This window comes from Mastigoproctus giganteus, chromosome 14 (assembly GCF_048544385.1).
Source record: "Mastigoproctus giganteus isolate SK-2022 chromosome 14, ASM4854438v1, whole genome shotgun sequence".
Classification (NCBI taxonomy): domain Eukaryota; kingdom Metazoa; phylum Arthropoda; class Arachnida; order Uropygi; family Thelyphonidae; genus Mastigoproctus; species Mastigoproctus giganteus.
The window spans coordinates 123520361-123544210 of record NC_143588.1 but is presented as its reverse complement, the minus strand read 5'-3'; the positions used below and the strand labels follow the sequence as shown (position 1 = coordinate 123544210).

General features: G+C 40.5%; 1 protein-coding gene across 1 annotated transcript in view; it reads right to left on the bottom strand.

Moving 5' to 3' along the window:
- Window positions 1-23850, bottom strand: part of LOC150075707 (calcineurin-binding protein cabin-1-like) — a 1104404-nt gene that overhangs the window by 666932 nt on the left and 413622 nt on the right. Inside the window, exons 19-20 of the mRNA XM_090388624.1 lie at window positions 22162-22298; window positions 1957-2027 (exon numbers count right to left, since the gene is read on the bottom strand). Coding sequence (XP_090244750.1) covers window positions 1957-2027; window positions 22162-22298 — 208 coding nt within the window. The remainder of the gene's footprint in view (window positions 1-1956; window positions 2028-22161; window positions 22299-23850) is intronic.

Genomic DNA, 23850 nt, shown 5'->3' with positions numbered 1-23850 from the left:
TTAAATAAAAAAATGTATGTTTTTCGTTAATGGCATGAAAGTCTAATTCTGACGCTGCTGAATGAGAAGCACGAACTGAGCCTTCATGTTGATTTATACGAATATTAAGAGAAAATTGCATCGAACCTTGGTAAGACGAGTCAGAATTACCGCAAGAAATGTTGTATACCAGATCATTAATGTGTTGCGAACGCGGAAAGAACCAAGTGGTTGTCCAGTATAGTGTGTAACTTCCGTATTGGCCTGGCTACAATTTTAAATTCGGTATCTTTAAAGAATCTATTAAGCTGTTTGTGCCACTGTTCAACATATGGGATAGAAATAGTATTTTTTGATATTACTATTGTTGGTTGGTGTAGTATTTTGTATCCTATCCTTAGCCTGTACCCTTATTTGGTTTATTGTGGCAACGGACCTGCTAGTTAATATTTGTATTTCAGAGTCCAAAGCAGATTCCATTGTTGAATATTTATAGGCATTTAGAAATTGATTAAAGATAATCGATCTTTTGTAAGTGAACGGGTGATAGCTATTATAATGTAGAAGCATACCGGTGTTCGTAGGTTTTCGATAGATGCTAAATTGTATTTTATTCGAGTCCCGGGTAAGCGTGAAATTTAGAAAGTTTAATGACTTTGTATCCATATCCTCCCTTTCCAATGTAAATTTGAGTCTAGAATGAATATTATTAAACGAATGTAAAATGTCTTGGATAGTACTATTATCAGTAATAACTAGAACATCGTCTAAATACCTCCCATAGTATGTGATATGGGGTCGAAAAGGTGTCAAATGTATATGCTCAATCGTTGAGAGATAGATCTCTGACATTAAGCCGCTCAGGCTCAAACCCATTGGAAATCCAAAAATTTGTTTGCACACCTTGTCTTGAAAGGTGATGTAGTTGGCCTCAACTTACAGTTTAATTAAATGAAAAATTTCCTTAATAGGTAGCTTCGTATAATTAATCAGTGTTGAGTTTTTATTTAACATATCCCAAATAATATCTAATGTATATTCAACGTTTACATTCGTATATAATGAGGTAACATCTAGTGAGAACAAAAATTGTCATTGTTGCCGAGTCTACAGTCTTTAAGATTATTAAATAATGTATCGTAGTTCTTAATCCCAAATTGTATTACCTGTCTAAAGGGTTTTATAATGTTGTATATGTGTGTGGCTAAGAATGAAAATGCCGAGTTCCTGTAGGAAATAATAGGTCGAATAGGAAATCCAGTCTTGTGTAATTTTACCTGACCGAAAAGTGCAGGAATATTGTATGTTCTGGCCTTCAATTCCTTTAACTGGGCCATAGTAATGTAGTAGTTTTTTCGATACATGGTTAATGTTTTATTGTATTGATTGACCAAATTGATAGACAGTGCCGGGTCTACTTCAAGATCAATATTACACGATGTCGTCAGTGTTAGTTGTTTTATGCCTGAAATTTTTTGATTTAAATTCACCCTGGCAAACTTCGGAATGATGTTGTTTTGAAGGCAATATTTTAGAAAAGAAATATGGTAACTTTAGGCCGAGTGTAGATTTAATGTAATTTTGCAACAAGCCATTCAAAAAATCTCCCATAATTGTGTGTATCGATTGTTTACTACTGGAGAGACAGGAAGTGAATGAAATAGTCAATAAGAGTTTAAAAATGAATTAGATAGTATGAATCAGAGTTGTAATACTCAATACATTCTACGTTGATAATAATATTTGCAAAACTCCTCTTATTATTTTACAAATATCATTATCAACGTAGAACGTATTGAGTATTACAGCTCTGATTCATACTATCTAAATAAAATTTTGTATAAATTTTATTATATACTCGTACATATGTGAAATCCATGGTGTAGGTATTAGTATATTACTAATTTTCATCAGTAACATACAGAGTGTTTGTACAGAATGTTTTTATTAATTAAGAGTAGAATAACCATACAATACCTGATCCAAGTAGCTGGCTCCCATATCCATTTCTTCTTCCAAAATATAATGATGGGCGTTCAGCCACAAAACTATTGAAATAATATATCAATTATAATGTATTGTACTATTCATGAATTGTAACAAATTAATTTCTAAAATATAAAATTTCTACAGATTTCAAACCTATGAAATTTCTGCAAAGCTGCACTTTGAAAAAGGATTTGATAACAGTACAATTTCTTTCTTTCCAGTTTTAAAACTTATGCGAAAAGCAAGATATGTAGTTCTTTCTATCACCATTACCAATTTAAATTACAAGGAAAACAAAAATAAAGGTATAAACTTACTTTGCCTTTCCTTTGATGGATTGTAGTCTCCAGGACTTTAGCATTAGCATATGATGCAAGAAAGCAAGTTTATTCAGCATCAGCCAAAAAAAAAAAAAAAAAAAAGCACAACCACTACTCCCATTTCACCCCTCCGTTCGTTTGAAATACCTGTCCAGTTGAGCCTTAAATTTGTTTAGGCTATCAACTTCAACAACAAGGTCGATTCCACCAACCAACCACCTGCTGGCCAAAGGCAAATTTCCGAACATCTATCCGACATCCGTGCTTCCTCAATTTGAATTTATGCCATCTGAGGTGATTATTTTGAGCAAGATGAAGAATCCCATTGGCATTGAGCATGCTCAAACCATTCAAAGCCTTATACACCTCTATCAGATCACCTCGCCGGTGCCTAGTCTCCAGACTCTGTAATTTGCAAAACTTAAGCCTTTCTCCGTAAGAGCAACCCTTTGTTCCATTCACTAATATTGTTGCCCTTCTCTGTACCCGTTCCAGCAGCTCTACATCCTTCTTGAAATGAGGCCTCCAGACCTGTATACAGTACTCAAGATGTGGCCTAACCATTGCCTTATACAAGGGAATAATCACCTCCTTATCCCTGCTAGAAAAATTCCTGTATATCATTGACAAGACACCATGAGCTACTCTTGCAGCTCATCTGCATTGCTCAGAGAACTTCATATCTGCCTGCACAATTACCCCCAGGTCCTTTTCATTCTCCACCAATGTTAGTGTAGTACCGCAGAGTTGATATGTTGCTCTGGGGTTACTGTTTCCCATATGTAGTACTTTACATTTGTCAATGTTAAACTTCATTTGCCACCTCTCAGCCCATCTGTTCAACCTATCCAGATCCTGTTGCAGCAGCATAGCGTCAGTAGTGTCCTTAACAACCCTGCCAACCTTTGTATCATCTGCAAACTTGGACATTAAACTTGATATCCCATCATCAATATCATTCATAAACACCGAAAACAACAACGGACCCAACACTGAACCCTGAGGAACTCCACTAATAACATTAGTCCACGTTGAGCAGTGTCCACTGATTACCACTCTATGTCTTCTGCCACTCAACCATTCCCTTATCCATAGCAGCAATTTGCCTCCAATGCCACACTGCTCCAATTTCTGCAGCAGTCTTCCATGTGCAACAGTATCAAAAGCCTTTCTAAGATCCAAATATATAATATCAAAGTTATTCCCTGCATTTAGTTCTTTTGTGACCACATCATAGTATCCAATCAAATTGGTCAGGCAAGACCTGCCCTTAACAAAACCATGCTGCGTCTGAGCTATAACTGAATTCTTGTCTAGATGATCCTGCAGTGCTTCTTTAACCAGTGCCTCCATTAATTTACCTGGAACAGAAGTTAAACTAACAGGTCTATAATTACTTGTGTCAGCCTTTGATCCTCCTTTGTGAATTGGGGTTACATTTGCACATCTCCAGTCTATGGGTACCTCCCCTGAGTCCAAAGAAGCTCTCATAATTATGGCTAGGGGTTTGCTTACTTCCTTTGTTAGTCAAGCAACCAACTAGAGCATGTCAAGCGCTGGACCTAATCTTCCACAACTTAAAAGATATCAAACTCCTATCTGGCAACTTTCGATTCCAATCTGATCACTCGCCAATTGCATGTAAACTATCCTTACAGAGCAATTCCCTTGGGTTACCTGACGAGTACTCTGCTGAATTGCCTAGGATAGCCTTCTCTACCAAATATCTGAAGCCAGAGATCATTCTCCAATGCTTGATTGGGTTTGACTGGGGGCGTCTCTATTCCGAGCCGTTGGAGGATGCCATTATGCTCTTGTCGGAACAACTGAACTGCATGGTGCAGCCAGAATCACCAGGAGTGGTAACAGGTCGAATCGGGGTTTCAATAAGGAAACTAAGATGGCTTTCATCAAGAAGCAGAAGGCCTACCGGAAATGGCAGAAAACTCAACTTCCCTCAGACCATTCCATCTTTAAGAAAGAGCTTGCTTCTTGAAAAAGAAAAGGCTGGTCCTTAACCAAGCTGTTCTCAATAGGTTGAAGAGTGGTAGAGGGATCCTTTTGAATCATCATCTAGCCATTGACAAAAAGCTTGTCCAGGAATGGGCACAGTTCAGCTTAGAGCAGGCAGATTTTCCTGACTCTGATTCCTTTCTCTCGCAGGAGGACTGGTTACCTAGGGCACACTTGTCTGAAATAGAAATAACTAGAGAGACCCTAATTGATGTCATCAATAAACTACCCAACAAAGCCACTGTAGGTCAGGATGGTTTACCACTCTTTATTATCAAAATTTGCAGCCCATATATAGTCGACCTTCTCCTTCACCTTTTCAGACAAATTCTGCAATCGGGAATAGTTCCTTCAATTTGGAAAACTTACCATGTTAAGCCCATTCCAAAGATCAAGAAACCCAAATCTCCTAAAGACCTGAGACCAATATCCATCAGCTGTTCTTTACTCAAAATTTTCGAAAAAGTAATTCAGCCAACAATTGCCCAGCATTGCTTTGCACACAGGCCCGAGTACCTCCATACCGTTCTACAAAGGAGATCGACAACTACCAATCTTCTTGATACCCTCTTCAGAATTCAGCGCACCCTTAACAACAAATCACAGATTGATATCATATTCCTCAACATAAAATCGGCTTATGACAGAATACACCTCCCAGCTCTTTTTACCATTCTGAAACACTACTTCGGCCTGACGGAAACCTTACTTCAAATTTTGAAGTCTATTTTACTTCCTAGACATCTGTCTATGACCCACAATGACTTTCAAATAACTATTGACGTCTCAAGAGGCATTCCACAAGGAAGTGTACTGTCAGCTATCCTGTTTGCAGCAGTTTTGGAGCCTTTCCTTGCTCAGAATCCGAACTTTGTTTCTTATGCCGACGATCTGAAGTTTTACGTGAGCTCAGATTATAATCATCAGATTCATGATATCAACCAACAAGCTTCTAGGCAGATATTGAGCTTGGAAAGTTATCTTGCCACAATAGGGCTGCATCTGAGCCCTTCCAAATCAGCGCAACTGACGATAACCAAAAAGAAAGCCAAAAATGATATCCAAATCTTTGTGAGTGGGGAACCGGTGCAAAAGGTGACCTCTCATACTGATCTTGGCCTCACCTGGGACGTTGGGCTCACATTTCAGCCTCACTTTGCCAGGATAAGGCAGAAAACGTTCGCTACTCTTTGGGCAGTGCGTCAAGAGCTCGTTGGTGTGCATCAGCCAGCGCTGTTTGTTCGGCACATCCTGAGGTGTATTACGCCGATTCCTCTCTATGCTTCAGAAATTTGGTCATCTGCCCCTGCCTCATACCTTCAGAAGTATCTTAGTTTAGAGTACTGGTTGCTTAGATGGATGAACAGGGTGGTAGGCCACCCCCTAACTATCTCCAGATCTATCTTACAGGCAAATCTAGGCACCACTCCCTGGAGACATATCATCATTACAAAAAATGTTCTCACATTTGCACGGCTTATGACGAGGCGAATTGATGCTCCATCAGTATCCGCATTAATCTTTGGCCCGAGGAGGGCAGGAGGGAAGCACCCCAACTCCTGTCTCCCTCTACGTCTTAAGCTGTCAAGCATTGATTCCCTGAGGAACATGTTTCCAGCCAATTGTCTTCGGATCTTCAATAAATTTAGGATCCTCCCTGATAGGTTCTGTGAAGACAAGCCCTACAGGAAGGAAATCCTCAAGAACTGTTACCAGATTATGAACCTAATACTCACCTGCTCCTGGACAGACCTTTTTTTTTTTTTTTTTTAACTTGCCTATTTGTATATGACAAAGACTTTCTGTCTTCATGTAATCATGTATATTACTGTATATTTTGAACATTATTGTTTATTTAATCCTGTAAAAGTCTCGGGTCGAGCACGAATGTACCCTTGTTTATTGTACATTGTGTTCCTCGCACCTTAGTCTGTATTCACACCCTTCTTGCACAGAGCCCTCCCGGGGTGACCCAAGGTTTCTTGGGAAATAAACTGATTTTAATAATAATAATAATAATAATAAACAATCATCCAATAAATCCACCAAAGCCTCGCTAGTGTGTGAGTGACCAACCGATAAATTCCAGTCAATATCTGGGAAATTAAAATCCCCCATTATAAAACTCTCAGATTTACTGGCCCACTCTATTTCCCTGTACAATTTCTTATTATGTCACAATGCTTATGTCACACCAAACTGACTCGAAACTGCACTGTCCAGCGATGTCGACTGGCTTCACTTCCTTGGATTCTTTGTGCTTCTTAACTAATAGCATAACCCCTCCTCCCTTCCTATCCTGTCTGTACATATGTACTCCCCAAATTCCAGTTCTGCATTCCTTATATCTGTGTGACACCACGTCTCTGATATCCCAACAATATCCACCTTTGATGCTTTGAGCAATACCTCAAATTCATCAAATTTATTCACCAACCTCCTAGCATTGGTGTACATGCAAGTATACATGCACCTGTTCCTATTCTTATCTACCTTAACACAACCCATGTGTTTACATGTACCGCAATCACTCCAAGCAGTCTCTGAAATATCCTGCATCTTGTTTTCCAGGCTGCTGCTCATTCCAATAGAAGCAGTGCAAGAATCACTTTCACCTCTGCCAGTGGCTACTGTTAATCTATTAGTCCTTGTATCCCCCCAAGCTAGCAGTTTTCCGACCCACCTAACACTGCCTCAATAGCATCAGCAAATATTCTTGCATACTTTCTATTTAGGTGTATCTGATCCCTGTAGAAGCAGTCTCTCCTGTTAACAAGCACAGACCATTCTGAGAAAAATTCTATCCCTTGAGCCTTGCACAATCTTACCAGGCTGAATTGATCGACAAGGCTCTCATCATATACAGGCATACCTCGGTTAACGTTACCTCTGATAACGAAGCTTCGATATAACGAAGTCGGCAATTTCAAGCCCCATTGAACATAAAAAAAAAAATATTCCAGTTTAATCACCTGAAATCTAAACAAACTGAAGAAATTACGGAAACCTTTGGGGCTTCTCGTGGTTGGTTCGAGAAATTTAAAAAACGGGCCAGGATTCATAGTGTAAAATTAACAGGAGAAGCTGCCAATAAGTTTCCATAAAAACTAAAGGAAATAATTGAACGTGAAAAATTTCCAAATTTGGTGTTCAATGTTAACGAAAGCGGTTTGTTCTGGAAACGGCTACCAACAAAAAGATTCATTTCTATTGAAGAAAAATCAGCTGCTGGGTTCAAAGCAGTCAAAGACCGTTTAACGTTACTCTTTGGATCAAATGCCTCTGGCGATTATAAATTAAAATTGTTATTAGTTTACCATTCAGAAAATCCGAGGGCATTAAAAGGTAACATAAAAATGAATTTACCTGTAATATGGAAAGCAAATAGAAAAGCGTGGGTTACCAAGGAGTTATTTACTGATTGGTTTGTTAATCACTTTTGTCCTGAAGTAAAACGGTATTGTCAAAAAAACAAATTTGAAGAAAAAGCTCTTTTGTTGTTAGACAATGCTCCGGGACATCCTACTGATCTTCACACGTTGGACCCATGCATTCCTGTCAAAGTTGTGTTTCTTCCAGCAAACACAACTTCCCTGATTCAACTATTGGATCAGGGAGTAATAGCATCATTTAAAGCTTATTATCTGCGTCGAACATTAAGCAGTTTAACTGAACTAGAGGATAAAGAGGAAATGACAGTTAAAACTTTTTGGAAAAACTACACCATTAAAAACGCAATTGAAAACATTGATAGTCCTTGGAAAGAAGTCACTAAGAAATGCTTAAATGGAGTTTGGCGCAAAATATGGCCAGAAGTTGTACTAGAAGAAGAAAATAACATCCAAAAAATTAGAAATGAAGTTATCCAGATGGCTCAATCAATAGGTTTCGAAAATCTCGATGAAGAGGATGTTAGAAATTTATTGAATGCAGAAGATGATGGTTTTTCAGTGGAAGATTTAGAAAACCTTGTTAGCAATGAAGACGAAGTTAAAGAAGTTCCTGCCGAAAAAGTGTTAACAACCAAAGATTTAAAAAGGTGCTTAAATGAAATTGAAAACGTTTTAAATTTTTTTAGTGAAAATGATCCTGATTTAGGAAGAAGTATTATTGTTAAGCGATCAGTGTTAAATGCAATAACTCCGTATAGGCAATTGTTAAATGAAAGAGAAAAAGAGCATAAACAATCAACTTTAGACTCGTATTTTAAAATGTGATTTCACTTTGTATGTAAGTTGACTGTTTATTTAATAAAACTTTTCTTTGTCCGAAAAAAAAAGCTTTTCATTTTCTTTACTTAGGAACGTATCCCTATTCTGGCCATAGTATTTTTACCTCTGAAAACGAAGTTTCACTTAACGAAGTAATTTCGTGGAACGCATCCTATTCGTTATTCGAGGTATGCCTGTACTCTCTCCTATCGTGTCTGTGACGAATTGCAGACACTTTCAAATTCAACCCTAATTCACGGCTTGTTTTCAACAGTGGCCTGTACTTGTTTAGTTATTCTGCCATTCTCCTACTCTTAATATCATTAGTGCCAACGTGTACAACTATATCACCTTTTGTTCCCTTAAAAGATGATATCTGCTCTACAACGTCATCAACCTTTGCCTCTGGCAGGCATACCCTGGGTTCCACCTATCCTTTTTACAAGGCATGCACCCCGTTTCCCCTGACAATAGAGTCACCAACAACTACTAGTTCCTGTGGGACCAGCGCATTCTGCCTTGGGGGTTGCCGCTGTGTTGCGTGATGACCAAGTGCAAGCTTTGGCGTTGATGTGGGCAGCTGAGAGCTTGAGTGGCCTCTCAATTTAGATCCATCGAGGGCATCCACCCTGTCCTTCAAGCTCTCATATAGGCCTATAACAACACTGAGTTGTCGCCTGATTTCCTTACACTCGTTACATCGCGCGCACACACAAAGACATCCCCCATGGCAATATCATGTCCCGTACCCGATTGCTTCACAAACATCATGCAAGCAGTGCAATTTAAGAGGCTGTGATTCAGAGGGCAACTGCCCTCATCAGTTCTCCCCTGGGCCACAGCACTCCCATTAGCTTGAGACTTTTGCTTTGCTGCTCTGGTCCGAGTCATGATTTTGATTTAATATATCCTGTAGTGGATTGATAATTAGCATTAGTAGAGGCATATGATGCAAGAAAGCAAGCTTATTCAGCATCAGCCAAAAAAAAAAAAAAACACACCACTTTCATTTCACCCCTCCGTTCGTTCAAAATACCTGTCCAGTTGTGCCTTAAATTTGTTTAGGCTATCAACTTCAACAACAAGTGATGGAAGTCGGTTCCACCAACCAACCACCCGCTGGCCAAAGGCAAATTTTCGCACATCTATCCGACATCCGTCCTTTCTCAATTTGAATTTATGCCCTCTGAGGTGATTATTCTGAGCAAGAGGAAGAATCCCATGGCTGATGATTTCCAAAATGCAAAACATACATTTTTGACCTTCTTTAAAACCTACCTCCTGTTCTGTAAGGGCATCGTTTGATACTGTTCTTCCTTAGCATTCAACCCAATCTCAATACCATCTGTAAATTCTTTCATCATAGTGACACTGTTTGTTTGTCTGGCGGTAACGGAGGTCTCCAGCAATTCAGTGTTTTTATTCTGTGTAGTATACAATATTCTGTGTTTTGTGAAGTATTAGTGTGGGTTGTCTTTCATCAATATAACTTAAGCAAATCATTAAGAACAGCAGTCTGCGTGGTGATCCTTAAAATTCCCGCTTCACCCCAACTTCAAGCACTAGAAAATTTGAAAATCAAGGGTAAAAAAGGAATCATTTATGTAATGATTCCTTTTATGTCAGTAAAGACTTCTACAAACTGAAATACAACCGCATGAAGCTGCCCACAACAATCTCTTTTAGGCCTCACTTCCTCTGGAATGCTGTTTTGGGGGAGTGGGTTGTGACAAATGCAAATAGAAATATGATTTGTCTACAACTTCTATATTATTTGGGCCATTATTGATTATGCAAACCTAATCCATTAATGTATCTCATGTAATGGTAAACTTTAATATTAAAATGAACATAATGTTTAAATGAACAAAATCATAAAGCACCCTATTACAATCTGAAGTTTATCAAATGAATAGGAGGTCTCCAGATTGCAGCACCCTGTTGCAATTTGAAGTTTGTCAAATTGTAACAGGGTGCTTAATGATTTTGTAAAAACTAAGAGCAAAATGGAGGAGAAATTGATGAAATTACATAAGAAAGGCACCTGGGGTGGATGGGATCTATCCAGTTATATTAAAGGAGGCAGCAAAGGAACTAAGCAAACCCTTTGCCATAATTATGAGAGCATCCTTGCACTCAGGGGAAGTCCCTACAGACTGGAGATGTGCAAATGTAAAATTCTGGGTAAAATAATGGAGTCACTGGTTAAAGATGCATTGCAGGATCATCTAGACAGCAATAATTCACAGAGCATGGATTTGTTAAGGGAAAGTCTTGTCTGAAAAAATTGATTGAAGAAGAAGAAAAGAAGAAGAATGTTTATTGCAATGCTTAGAATGATAATTTACATAATCATTCTGTTCTGGCCAGGGATTACGATGTACTACCGAGACATTATTGCCTCAATAAGCCAAAAATACATAAATAAATAATAGCATAATAAATAAGTGAAATAGAGTACAGGAAAATGGAGAAATGATTTGAGTATACTACATATATAGAACGCTAAGCGAGTGTACAACCATTTGTTTCCAAATACACTTAAGGATATACACTTAAGTGCATAAATATGTACATAATTGGTTGGATTAAGAATGTACATTGCTCAAGACTCACATTATAATAGTAGTAGCCTTGGCCATCCCATTCAGTATTTTTTTCCTATTGTCGATCTTGACAGAACTCAAAGTCGATCTCGACAGAATTCAACATCTAAGTCCTGGACTCGAGATAGCATCTGTTGAGATAGAAACTGCTCCATCAGATGAAGACATCTTTGGAGAGGGCACAGCTGGGGAGTTGCTCGTAGACATGCCACTGGGATCCTCCATGCACAGCTGTCCCAGAAGGAGGGGGACGAGTTGAAGTTGAGACCGGTCATGAGTTTGACTGTTGTGACGAGCCTCATTTCATTAATGAGTGACTTAAGCCTTGGTATGTTAAGTGCGTTGGCCAAATCGGTGTTCTGGAGCTAGGGAGGCAGGCTAAGTTTGTGTCACGCCCACTTGAGAAACCAATGCTCGGATGAGAAAACTGGTTTGGCTGTAGAGGGAGATGAAGAGACCCAAATCTCTGCTGTTGTTATTTGGTTTTTAGGAGCATTAGCAACTAAGGCCATATTTCTCCGGGAATATGCGGTGGTCATTCCCTTGACCTTTTCGCATCCTCCGTTTTTGGTGGTGACGGGCTCGAACCCCGGTCTAATCAAGAAGCGTGTGCTACGCACTGCTGCTCCTTCCCACCTGGCAACGGAGGCGCCTTCCAAATCTCTGCAGAATAGAGAAGTTGTGGATACACTATGGTTGAAATGTATCTCACCATGGTGGATTTGTCGTATACTATGATGTGGTTACAAAGGAACTGGATGCAAAAAATAATTTGATATCATATACAGTGGTTTCCGGTTATTTAGGCCACCGGTTAATCGGTGCAGCCGTTTATTTGGGGCAAATCTTAAAAAACAGAAACCAATTGAAAAAATAAGCAGGGTTTACTTGGCTTAATTGGGACAGCATACCATTTAATCGAGGCAGGAGACCGCAGCACTGGAGATTACTCTACGATTGTCTCCGACGGTACCACGCAGTTCAGTCGAAATTCTGGAGGTCACAACCATAAAACAATAAAAACAATTAGCAGTCACCTGTTTATTGGACTTTTCTGTTAGGCTTTTCTGAAATCTATCATAAACAGACAGTAAACTCGATCTTACTGAATTTGCGATAATACCGACAGCTGGAATTCTGTGGGTTATTATGGTGAAATGTGTTTACACTTCCATGAAATCTTCAATCATATAAAAAAATTAATTTTCAGATCTTCTCTTCATTCGTACTTTTAAAGCTTTGTAACTCGTTACTCGGTTCTCACTTGCGCATATTGTGTTACTTGCAATTTGTGTGTGCCGTGTTCTTTGTTATTGATTGCTTATCTTTTTACTGTTTTAAATTTTAACCCCCACCCACAAATGTCAGTGAACAGAAATGTCAACTAGTTCGTATGTACATATTACATTACGTATTAATTATTCCGATTATCATATATATTCTTCCGATTTTCACATATTTTTGGTAAGGTAAAAAAGGGTAAATTTCTGCTTAATATATCTTTGCTTTTATAGCCTGTGGATAATATTCCTCCTATTTTTGCTAATTAGAGTCACTGTTTAATAGAATTAAAATTCAATTCACAAACGTGATCACAACGACTGGCGCTTACTGCACATCATATAGTGGTACTTTACTATGTTGAGTTCGTCGTAACATGATTTGATTGTAGTGACAAATGGGCCTGGAGTACTGGGGTCCATAGTTTAACAGATATTTATTTAAAGTATACCCAGTATAAAATAAAATAAAATAAAATATTTCCAGAAGCTTTTGGAACTCGTGTCCCTTTCTCAACTGACAGAATTTTTTGAATACATTACAAGCAAAGTGTGGCACGTTACTCATTCGTCATTGTTGTAGCACGGACGTGTGCTGCCTTGCGCCAGTGATCATCCATCAATAAAACGGTTGTCTCCAGGATTGGATGTATACGCATGCCTTTCTGGCGATTTAATGCCTTAGGGTTGTTCATTATGTTTAGTGACTCTAGCCATAGGCGGTGGCGAAAGTGTCGCGCGTGGTCCACTATCTCAAAGTCGCGCTTGGGGTCAAGATCGTGGTTGGTAGCCCAAAAATGTTCTGCAAGCGCGGACTGGTCAGTTTCGGCAAGCCGGATTGCTCTGTCGTGTTCCGTGAGGCGATCCTGGAGACGTCTCGATGTCTCACCTACGTAGCAACTGTTACAGGCCCTACAGGTGATACGGTACACTACATTGCTGCGTAAGACAGGTGTGACAGGGGTCTTCACACTGGAGACAAGTGAACGTAGGTTCCTACCTGGTAATTGTACACATTTTATGTTGTAACTTCTCAGGATCTTCGAGATACGTCCTGACACTCCTGGATAGTACGGAATGTAGGCGGATGATATGCCGACTTGCTTCGGAGGTCTTGGGTTGGAAGTAAGTTCTTGTGCCTGTAACAAGCATCTGTTTAGTACATGGGATGGATAACCGCATCTGGTTAAGTCCGCCTTCACACGGGAGATCTCGTTACGTCTAATTGTGTCGGTGCTGGAATGGCTCCAGGCCCTGGAGAACAGGGTGCGGGCAGTGCTATTGAGATGGCTTGGAGCGTGGCCGGACCCGTAGTTGGTGAATTGACCGCACCACATGGGTTTGCGGTATACTGAGGTCTCTAGATGTGGGCCTACGCGATGCACTAGCACGTCCAGAAACGGGAGCGAACCGTCCACCTCTGATTCTACGGTAAACTTGATGAAATTGGATAGAGAGTTGAGGTATTCTAGTAGTACCGTTTCAGAACCACGTGGTATTATGGTAAAAATATCGTCGACATATCTACACCACGTTGTAATAGGTGTAGGTGGGTTCTGGTGTATCTGCTTCTCCAGATCTTCCATGGCGATGTTAGCTACTACGGAACTGACAGGGGCACCCATAGCAGTGCCATGTACTTGTTTGTAGAGTGAGTCTTCAAAGGTGAAGATGCTGCTAGAGAGGCATAGGTTGAGGGCGGTACAGATGTCATCAGTGGATAGTGACGTCCTGGATTGGAGGCTTAAGTCGCTCTCAAGGAGCCTTCTGGCGCAGTGCACGGCCTGTTGGACGGGAATCGAGGTGAATAAAGAAACCACGTCAAATGATGCCATGACAGAGTTATCAGGGATTGAAATGTCCTTAATGGTGTTAATGAATTCACTGCTGTTTTTAACGGTGTGAGATGTATTACCTATAAGAGGCGAGAGGAGGCTCGCGATGTGTTTGGACAGTTCATACGTTGGGGCACTGCAGCAAGACACTATAGGTCTGAGAGGAATACCCGGTTTATGGATCTTTGGTAATCCGTAGAATTGTGGTAGTTGGCAGCCAGTAGCACGCAGAAGATGGTGAGTCGCGGTCGAGATCTTCTTATCTTTAAGCCATGCGTGGACAAGTTTATTAACATTTGCTTCCAGACGTTTCAAGACTTTAACGGGAGGATCAGGTAGAGGTTCATATACGTTAGGATCGAGTAATAGGGCCAAGGCTTTCTCTCGGTAGGCTGATCGGTCCAGCACAACAGTCCGGCGCCCTTAGCATTAGCATTAGCATTAGTAGAGGCATTTGATGCAAGAAAGCAAGCTTATGCAGCATCAGCCAAAAAAAAAAAAAAAAGTAACATAAATAAATAAAAATAACCACTTCCACTTCACCCCTCTGTTCGTTCGAAATACCTGTCCAGCTGAGCCTTAAACTTATTTAGGCTATCAACTTCCACGACAAGGGATGGAAGTCTGTTCCACCCACCAACCACCCGCTGGCTAAAGGCAAATTTCCGCACATCTATCCTACATCTGTCTTTCCTCAATTTGAATTTATGCCCTCTCAGGTGATTTTTCTGAGCTAGAGGAAGAATCCCATCAGCATTGAGCATGCTCAAACCATTCAAGGCTTTGTACACCTCTATCAGATCACCCCGCTGGTGCCTAGTTTCCAGACACTGTAATTTGCAAAACTTAAGCCTTTCTTCGTAAGAGAACCCCTTTGTCCCATTCACCAATCTAGTTGCCCTTCTCTGTACTCGTTCCAGCAGCTCTACATCCTTCCTGAAATGAGGCCTCCAGGCCTGTATACAGTACTCTAGGTGTGGCCTGACCATTGCCTTATACAAGGGAATAATCACCTCCTTATCCCTGCTAGAAAAATTTCTATATATCATTGACAATACACCATGAGCTACTCTTGCAGCTCGTCTGCACTGCTCAGAGAACTTCATATCTGCCTGCACCACCACCCCCAGGTCCCTTTCATTCTCTACCACTGTCAGTGTAGTACCACAGAGTTGATACGTTGCTCTGGGGTTGCTGTTTCCCATATGTAGTACTTTACATTTGTCAATGTTAAACTTCATTTGCCACCTCGAAGCCCATCTGCTCAACCTTTCCAAATCCTGTTGCAGCAGCATAGTGTCAGTAGTGTCCTTGACAACCCTGCCAACCTTTGTATCGTCTGCAAACTTGGACATTAAGCCTGATATACCATCATCAATATCATTTATAAATACAGAAAACAATAAAGGCCCCAATACTGAACCCTGAGGGACTCCACTAATAACATTAGTCCACGATGAGCAGTGTCCATTGATTACCACTCTCTGTCTTCTCCCCCTCAACCACCCCTTTATCCATAGCAGCAACTTGCCTCCAATGCCACACTGCTCCAATTTGTGCAGCAGTCTTCCATGTGCAACAGTATCAAAAGCCTTTCTAAGATCCAAGTATATAATATCAAAGTTATTCCCTGCATCCAGTTCTTTTGTGACTGCATCATAGTATCCAATCAAATTGGTCAGGCAAGACTTCCCCTTAACAAAACCATGCTGTGTCCTAGCTATAACTGAAGTCTTGTCTAGATGATCCTGCAGTGCTTCTTTCACCAGTGCCTCCATTAATTTTCCGGGAACAGAAGTTAAACTCACAGGTCTATAATTACTTGTGTCAGCCTTTGATCCCCCTTTGTGAATTGGGGTCACATTTGCACATCTCCAGTCAATGGGTACCTCCCCTGAGTCCAAGGAAGCTCTCATAATTATGGCTAAGGGTTTGCTTACCTCCTTTGCTGCCTCCTTTAATATAACTGGATAGATCCCATCCACCCCAGGTGCCTTTCTTGTGTTTATCTTCAACAATTTCTCCTCCACTTTGCTCTCAGTTATTACAAGATTCTCTAGCTTACTGCTAGAGTTGAATACACCTCTGGCATTCCCCTCGCTGAATAACTCCTCATGTGTGAATGTCGATGCAAAATATTCATTTAGTTTGTTAGCTACCCGAGCAGGGTCATCAACAGTTGACCCATCGATCTCAAGTGGACCAATCTGATTCATCCCCTTCCTTCTAGAGTTTACATAAGTAAAGAACTCTTTGCTGTTTTTCTTCGCATCCCTTGCCAAGGATCTCTCGTAATCTGCCTTCGCCTGCCTAACCTCCTTTGTAACTTGGTTACAGATCAACTTGTATCTATCATAGGCATCCGTGTCACGTGTTAATTTGTATGTATCCCATGCATTTTTCTTCTCTGCCATATGCCTCATTAGTTCATCTGACAACCATTTAGGCCTAAACCTTGAACAATATTTCTTAGTTGGTATGTAAAGCCTAGTAGCTTCCACGATAAGTTCTTTGAATGCTTCCCATTTTGAATTTGCTGTTGGCAATATCATCAGTTGATCCCACTGTATAGAATTTAAATACTGTCTCAGTCCATTGTAGTCGCCTTTACGAAAGCAATACCCCTTCCCTTTACCCCTAATGGTAGTTACCTCTTTGAGTAACTCCCACTTCAGCACACTGTGATCACTGCCACCAAGTGGTTCATTTATCTGCAGATTCTGAATGCATGAAGAATCACTACTGATAATCAAATCAAGAGTATTACTCCCTCTAGTTGCCTCCCGAACATGCTGATGTAGAAAACAATCATCCAATAAATCCACAAAAGCCTTGCTACTGTGTGAGTGACCAGCCCCCAAATTCCAGTCAATATCTGGGAAATTAAAATCCCCCATTATAAGACTCTCTGATTTACTGGCCCACTCTATTTCTCCGAACAGTTTCTTATTATACTCATCAGAGTCATTAGGCCTATAGCACACTCCTACTCTCAATTTTGATCTCCCAATGCTTATGTCACACCAAACTGACTCGACACTGCACTGTCCAGCGATGTCGACTGGCTTCACTTCCTTGGATTTTATGTGTTTCTTAATTAATAGCATAACCCCTCCTCCCTTCCTATCCTGTCTATCCTTTCTGTACACATTGTACTCCCCAAATTCCAGTTCTGCATTTCTTATATCTGTGTGACACCACGTCTCTGAAATCCCCACAATATCTGCCTTTGATGTTTTGAGCAATACCTCAAATTCATCAAATTTATTTACTAAACTCCTAGCATTGGTGTACACACAAGTATACATGCACCTGTTCTTTTTCTTAGCTACCCTAACACAACCCATGTGTTTACTTGTACCCCAATGATTCCCAGCAGTCTCTGAAATATCCTGCATCTTATTTTCCAGGCTGCGGCTCATTCCAATAGAAGCAGTGCAAGAATCACTTTCACCTCTGCCAGTGGCTACTGTTAATCTATTAGTCCTTGTATCCCCCCAATCTAGCAGTTTTCCGACCCACCTAACATTGCCTCGATAGCATCAGCAAACATTCTTGCACCCTTTCTATTTAAGTGTATCCCATCCCTGTAGAAGCAGTCTCTCCTGTTAACAAGTACAGACCAGGCTGAAAAAAATTCTACCCCTTGAGCCCTGCACAATCTTTCCAGGGCCGAATTGATTGACAGGGCTCTCATCATATACTCCCTCCTATCGTGTCTGGGCAGAATTGCAGACACTTTCAATTTCAACCCTAATTCACGGCTTTTTTTCATCAGTGACCTGTACTTGTCAAGTAATTCCGCCGGTCTCCTACTCTTAATGTCATTAGTGCCAACGTGTACAACTATATCACCTTTTGTGCCCTTAAAAGATGATATCCGCTCTACAACGTCATCAACTTTTGCCCCTGGCAGACATACCCTGGTCCTATTCCACCTATCTAAATTCCACCCTTTATCCGCAGGAAGTACAACGATGGAGTTGTCTTTTCTTATAGATGACAGGGCGGCACGTTGGCGGTGGTTGAGGTTTGAGCACGTTTTTCGAGTGTTGCGGAGGACTGCGGCAGTCTTGAATCGGATCTCGTTGGCAGTTTCTTCGGGAAGGTTGGTAATACTGGCTTCTATGCCCATAGCGAGCTGTGTGATGGGAGGTTTCGATGGTATAACGGCGAATTTCATACCGTTTGATAAAACACTCAGCTGCTCGTTGGACAGTTGTTTGTTACTTAGATTCAAGACGAAAGAAGTCGTGTCGTCTGAACGAGTGTTCATCTTTAAGGAGTTAGTTTCTATGCTCAAGTTTATGAACTTGCGCTGTTGGCGTAAACGGTAGGTATCCGACGTCTGACTAGCCCGATGGCAGATGGTATGTATAAGGTTTGTAAATACAATAGGCGAGACCTTACCTTGTATATGTTGTAACAGTCTGGACTTGTTGTAGTCAGCGTTCCTGATTTCACGGTGGAGATGGGATATCCATAAATTTAACGTGCGTAGGCTGAAGTTAAAGCAGGCACGATCCATATGAGAGTTGTGGAACGGGGCTTTGTATCGGAACCCTTTAGGTATAATTCGATTGCTTTTGCATCTGTGGGCGAAGCGTAAATGTTGCCTGTAGCGAGCTATTGAGAGGAAGCACTTTTGCAACTGTGCACAATCGTTGTAGGTATTATGGCCATAAAGTGATCGAATAGTGACAAATGGGCCTGGAGTACTGGGGTCCATAGTTTAACAGATATTTATTTAAAGTATACCCAGTATAAAATAAAATAAAATATTTCCAGAAGCTTTCGGAACTCGTGTCCCTTTCTCAACTGACAGAATTTTTTTTTTTTTTTTTGAATACATTACAAGCAAAGTGTGGCACGTTACTCATTCGTCATTGTTGTAGCACGGACGTGTGCTGCCTTGCGCCAGTGATCATCCATCAATAAAACGGTTGTCTCCAGGATTGGATGTATACGCATGCCTTTCTGGCGATTTAATGCCTTAGGGTTGTTCATTATGTTTAGTGACTCTAGCCATAGGCGGTGGCGAAAGTGTCGCACGTGGTCCACTATCTCAAAGTCGCGCTTGGGGTCAAGATCGTGGTTGGTAGCCCAAAAATGTTCTGCAAGCGCGGACTGGTCAGTTTCGGCAAGCCGGATTGCTCTGTCGTGTTCCGTGAGGCGATCCTGGAGACGTCTCGATGTCTCACCTACGTAGCAACTGTTACAGGCCCTACTGTCCAAACACATCGCGAGCCTCCTCTCGCCTCTTATAGGTAATACATCTCACACCGTTAAAAACAGCAGTGAATTCATTAACACCATTAAGGACATTTCAATCCCTGATAACTCTGTCATGGCATCATTTGACGTGGTTTCTTTATTCACCTCGATTCCCGTCCAACAGGCCGTGCACTGCGCCAGAAGGCTCCTTGAGAGCGACTTAAGCCTCCAATCCAGGACGTCACTATCCACTGATGACATCTGTACCGCCCTCAACCTATGCCTCTCTAGCAGCATCTTCACCTTTGAAGACTCACTCTACAAACAAGTACATGGCACGGCTATGGGTGCCCCTGTCAGTTCCGTAGTAGCTAACATCGCCATGGAAGATCTGGAGAAGCAGATACACCAGAACCCACCTACACCTATTACAACGTGGTGTAGATATGTCGACGATATTTTTACCATAATACCACGTGGTTCTGAAACGGTACTACTAGAATACCTCAACTCTCTATCCAATTTCATCAAGTTTACCGTAGAATCAGAGGTGGACGGTTCGCTCCCGTTTCTGGACGTGCTAGTGCATCGCGTAGGCCCACATCTAGAGACCTCAGTATACCGCAAACCCATGTGGTGCGGTCAATTCACCAACTACGGGTCCGGCCACGCTCCAAGCCATCTCAATAGCACTGCCCGCACCCTGTTCTCCAGGGCCTGGAGCCATTCCAGCACCGACACAATTAGACGTAACGAGATCTCCCGTGTGAAGGCGGACTTAACCAGATGCGGTTATCCATCCCATGTACTAAACAGATGCTTGTTACAGGCACAAGAACTTACTTCCAACCCAAGACCTCCGAAGCAAGTCGGCATATCATCCGCCTACATTCCGTACTATCCAGGAGTGTCAGGACGTATCTCGAAGATCCTGAGAAGTTACAACATAAAATGTGTACAATTACCAGGTAGGAACCTACGTTCACTTGTCTCCAGTGTGAAGACCCCTGTCACACCTGTCTTACGCAGCAATGTAGTGTACCGTATCACCTGTAGGGCCTGTAACAGTTGCTACGTAGGTGAGACATCGAGACGTCTCCAGGATCGCCTCACGGAACACGACAGAGCAATCCGGCTTGCCGAAACTGACCAGTCCGCGCTTGCAGAACATTTTTGGGCTACCAACCACGATCTTGACCCCAAGCGCGACTTTGAGATAGTGGACCACGCGCGACACTTTCGCCACCGCCTATGGCTAGAGTCACTAAACATAATGAACAACCCTAAGGCATTAAATCGCCAGAAAGGCATGCGTATACATCCAATCCTGGAGACAACCGTTTTATTGATGGATGATCACTGGCGCAAGGCAGCACACGTCCGTGCTACAACAATGACGAATGAGTAACGTGCCACACTTTGCTTGTAATGTATTCAAAAAATTCTGTCAGTTGAGAAAGGGACACGAGTTCCGAAAGCTTCTGGAAATATTTTATTTTATTTTATTTTATACTGGGTATACTTTAAATAAATATGATTTGATTGTACAGTGAACCAATTGTAAAATGGGGGGGGGGGTTACATTGTATTTTTAACTATTTATGTGAAACTTCGGATAATTGGGGCAGCTGCTTAATCGGAACAAAATGCACTAGTCCTGATGTGTCCCAAATAACCAGAAAGGAATGTACTTTGATTTCAGGAAAGCTTTTTACACTGTTGCGCAAGAAAGACTACTGTACAAATTGGAACAGAATGGTATTAAGGGTAAGTTGCTACAGTGGATAAAAGGGTGGTTGAGTGGGAGAAGACAGGGTGGTAATCAATGGATGCTGTCTTCGTGGACTAATGTTATTAGTGGAGTCTCACAGTGTTCGGTGTTGGGCTCACAATTGTTTTGTATATTTATCATTGAACTGATGAAGGTATATCAGGCTTAGTGTCGAAGTTTGCAGATGATACAAAGGTTGGAAGGGTTGTTAATGACAGTAATGGCAGTGTGCTATTGCAACAGGATCTAGAAAATTTGGGCAAATTGGCTGAGAAGTGGCAACTGAAGTTTAACATTGACAAATGTAAAGTATTGCCTATGTGTAGAAGTAATCCCAGAGCAACGTACCAACTGTGTGATAGTACACTTAAGGTGGAAGAAAATGAAAGAAATGTACATACAAGTATACATGCACCTGTTCTTACTCTTAGTTATTTTCTTCAACGCGGCTCTAAATTACCATTCAAAAATTCTTATTTTTATATAATTCAGATTTCATGCCTCAACTAGTTGGTGCCAATTCATTTTCAATTGTAGAGTCAATAACTATGAGTTGCCATAGGTTTTGCTGACTATTCTTAATTTATCTATTCAAACTACTATTTGTTTATAAGTGGCGCAATGCTAAGGTTGCCTTGGAAACATTTTCATATTATCAAGGTAACCTGTGGTAATGTGAAATTTGTTCTGTTGTAAGCAATAGGATCACTGCATTTATTGGGAAATTTAAAACCTGGTGGCTACAAAAGCAAAAGTTGGATGTGAAAGGTTTTCTACATTTTAACAATATCAAAAAGTTTATTATAGCTTCTTGATGCACAACCGGACTTATGGTACTAGTGAACTATATTATAATAACCTTTGGTGTTGATATGAAATGTTATTAGAATATAATACATAAAAAAGAATTAAGATTTAAACAACAGAAAGAAACTGTACCTACCCCGAATAAAGAAATCAAGCCAATCACATCCTAAAATATCTTTTCGTAAACTCAGTTGAAACAGAAACTCTAAATTCATATCATAGTGTTTTAATGATGCCTCGGGATTCAATATATTTGCAGAGCAAAGAGGACCACTAAAAAAAATATAAAGAAAATAAATACAAATAGAACATGTATATTCTGACTCATCTAGGGAGATAAGTACATAATTTAAAAGTGAGATGAAAAGTTTTAAAGTTAACCTGTTACTGGATGTGCAGTCAGTGCATAATTATTTTTTTAAGCTTTACTGCATTCTAAAATTCAAAACCACTCTGTTCACTTAGCAGTAATTTAACTCTTCAGGAGTATTTCTCCTCATTTTTATTAAAAAATTCAAGAAATCTCATGAATGGCAAATATGACCAAGTGTGACTAGCACTCGTATCCAATTAATTGTTCTTTATTGCCTTCAAAATCAAACTGATGCACAACCAGTCAATATTTTTTACACTCAGAGAAAATCAATTGGCAAAAAACATAAATAACAAAACTATCCACTAACATTATTTTAAAATTAATATTTTTTGGAGTGTGAGCTCATTAAGATAACACAATTTACTGTTTTTGAAATAATATATTTTTTTCTAAGCTTTGATAATATTATTTCAGATTATTGTACTGTGAGTAAAATATATTTGAGTTCTTCATTACTTTGACACTGTATTGCAATTGTAGGCTTTTAGGGGCATCAACAACTAAGACCATAACCAAATGTATCCACAATTCACAAAGGGGGAAAAAAAGGTGACACGAGTAATTACAGACCAGTTAGTGTAACTTCAGTTCCGAGTAAAATAATGGAGTCAATGGTTAAAGATGCATTGCAGGATCATCTAGACAAGATTGTTGCGATAATTAATATACAGCATGGGTTAGTTTAGGGACAGTCTTGTCAGACAAATTTGATTGGATACTATGATGTGGTTACAAAGGAACCGGATGCAAAAACAAAAAATTTGATATCATATACTTGGATTTCAGGAAAGCTTTTGACACTGTTGCACATGGAAGACTACTGTACAAATTGGAGCAGAATGATATTAAGGGTAAGTTGCTACAATGGATAAAAGGGTGGTTGTGTGGGAGAAGACAGAGAGTGCTACTCAATGGATGCTGGTTTTTGTGGACTAATGTTATTAGTGGAATAGCACAGGGTTCGATGTTGGGCCCACTATTAGCATTAGTAGAGGCATATGATGCAAGTGTGCTATGCACCAAGATGCAGAAAATTTGGGCAGATCGGCTGAGAAGTGGCAACTGGAGTTTAACACTGACAAATGCAAAGTACTGCATATGGGTAGAAGTAACCCCAGAGAAACGTACCAACTGTATGGTAATATACTTAGAGTGGTAGAAAATGAAAAATACCTGGGAGTAACTGGGCAGTCAGATGTGGAGTTTTCTGAGCAATGTAGACAGGCTGGCAGAGCAGTTCATGGGGTTTTGTCAATGATATACATGAATTTTGCTAGCAGAAAAAGGAGGTGATTATCCCTTTGTATAAGGCAATGGTCAGGCTAAGCCTTGAGTACTGCATGCAGTTCTGGAGGCCTCATTTTAGGAAGAATGTAGATGCTTGAGTTCTGTAAACTGTAGCGTGTGGAGACTAGGCACCTGAAAGATGATCTGATTGAGGTTTATAAG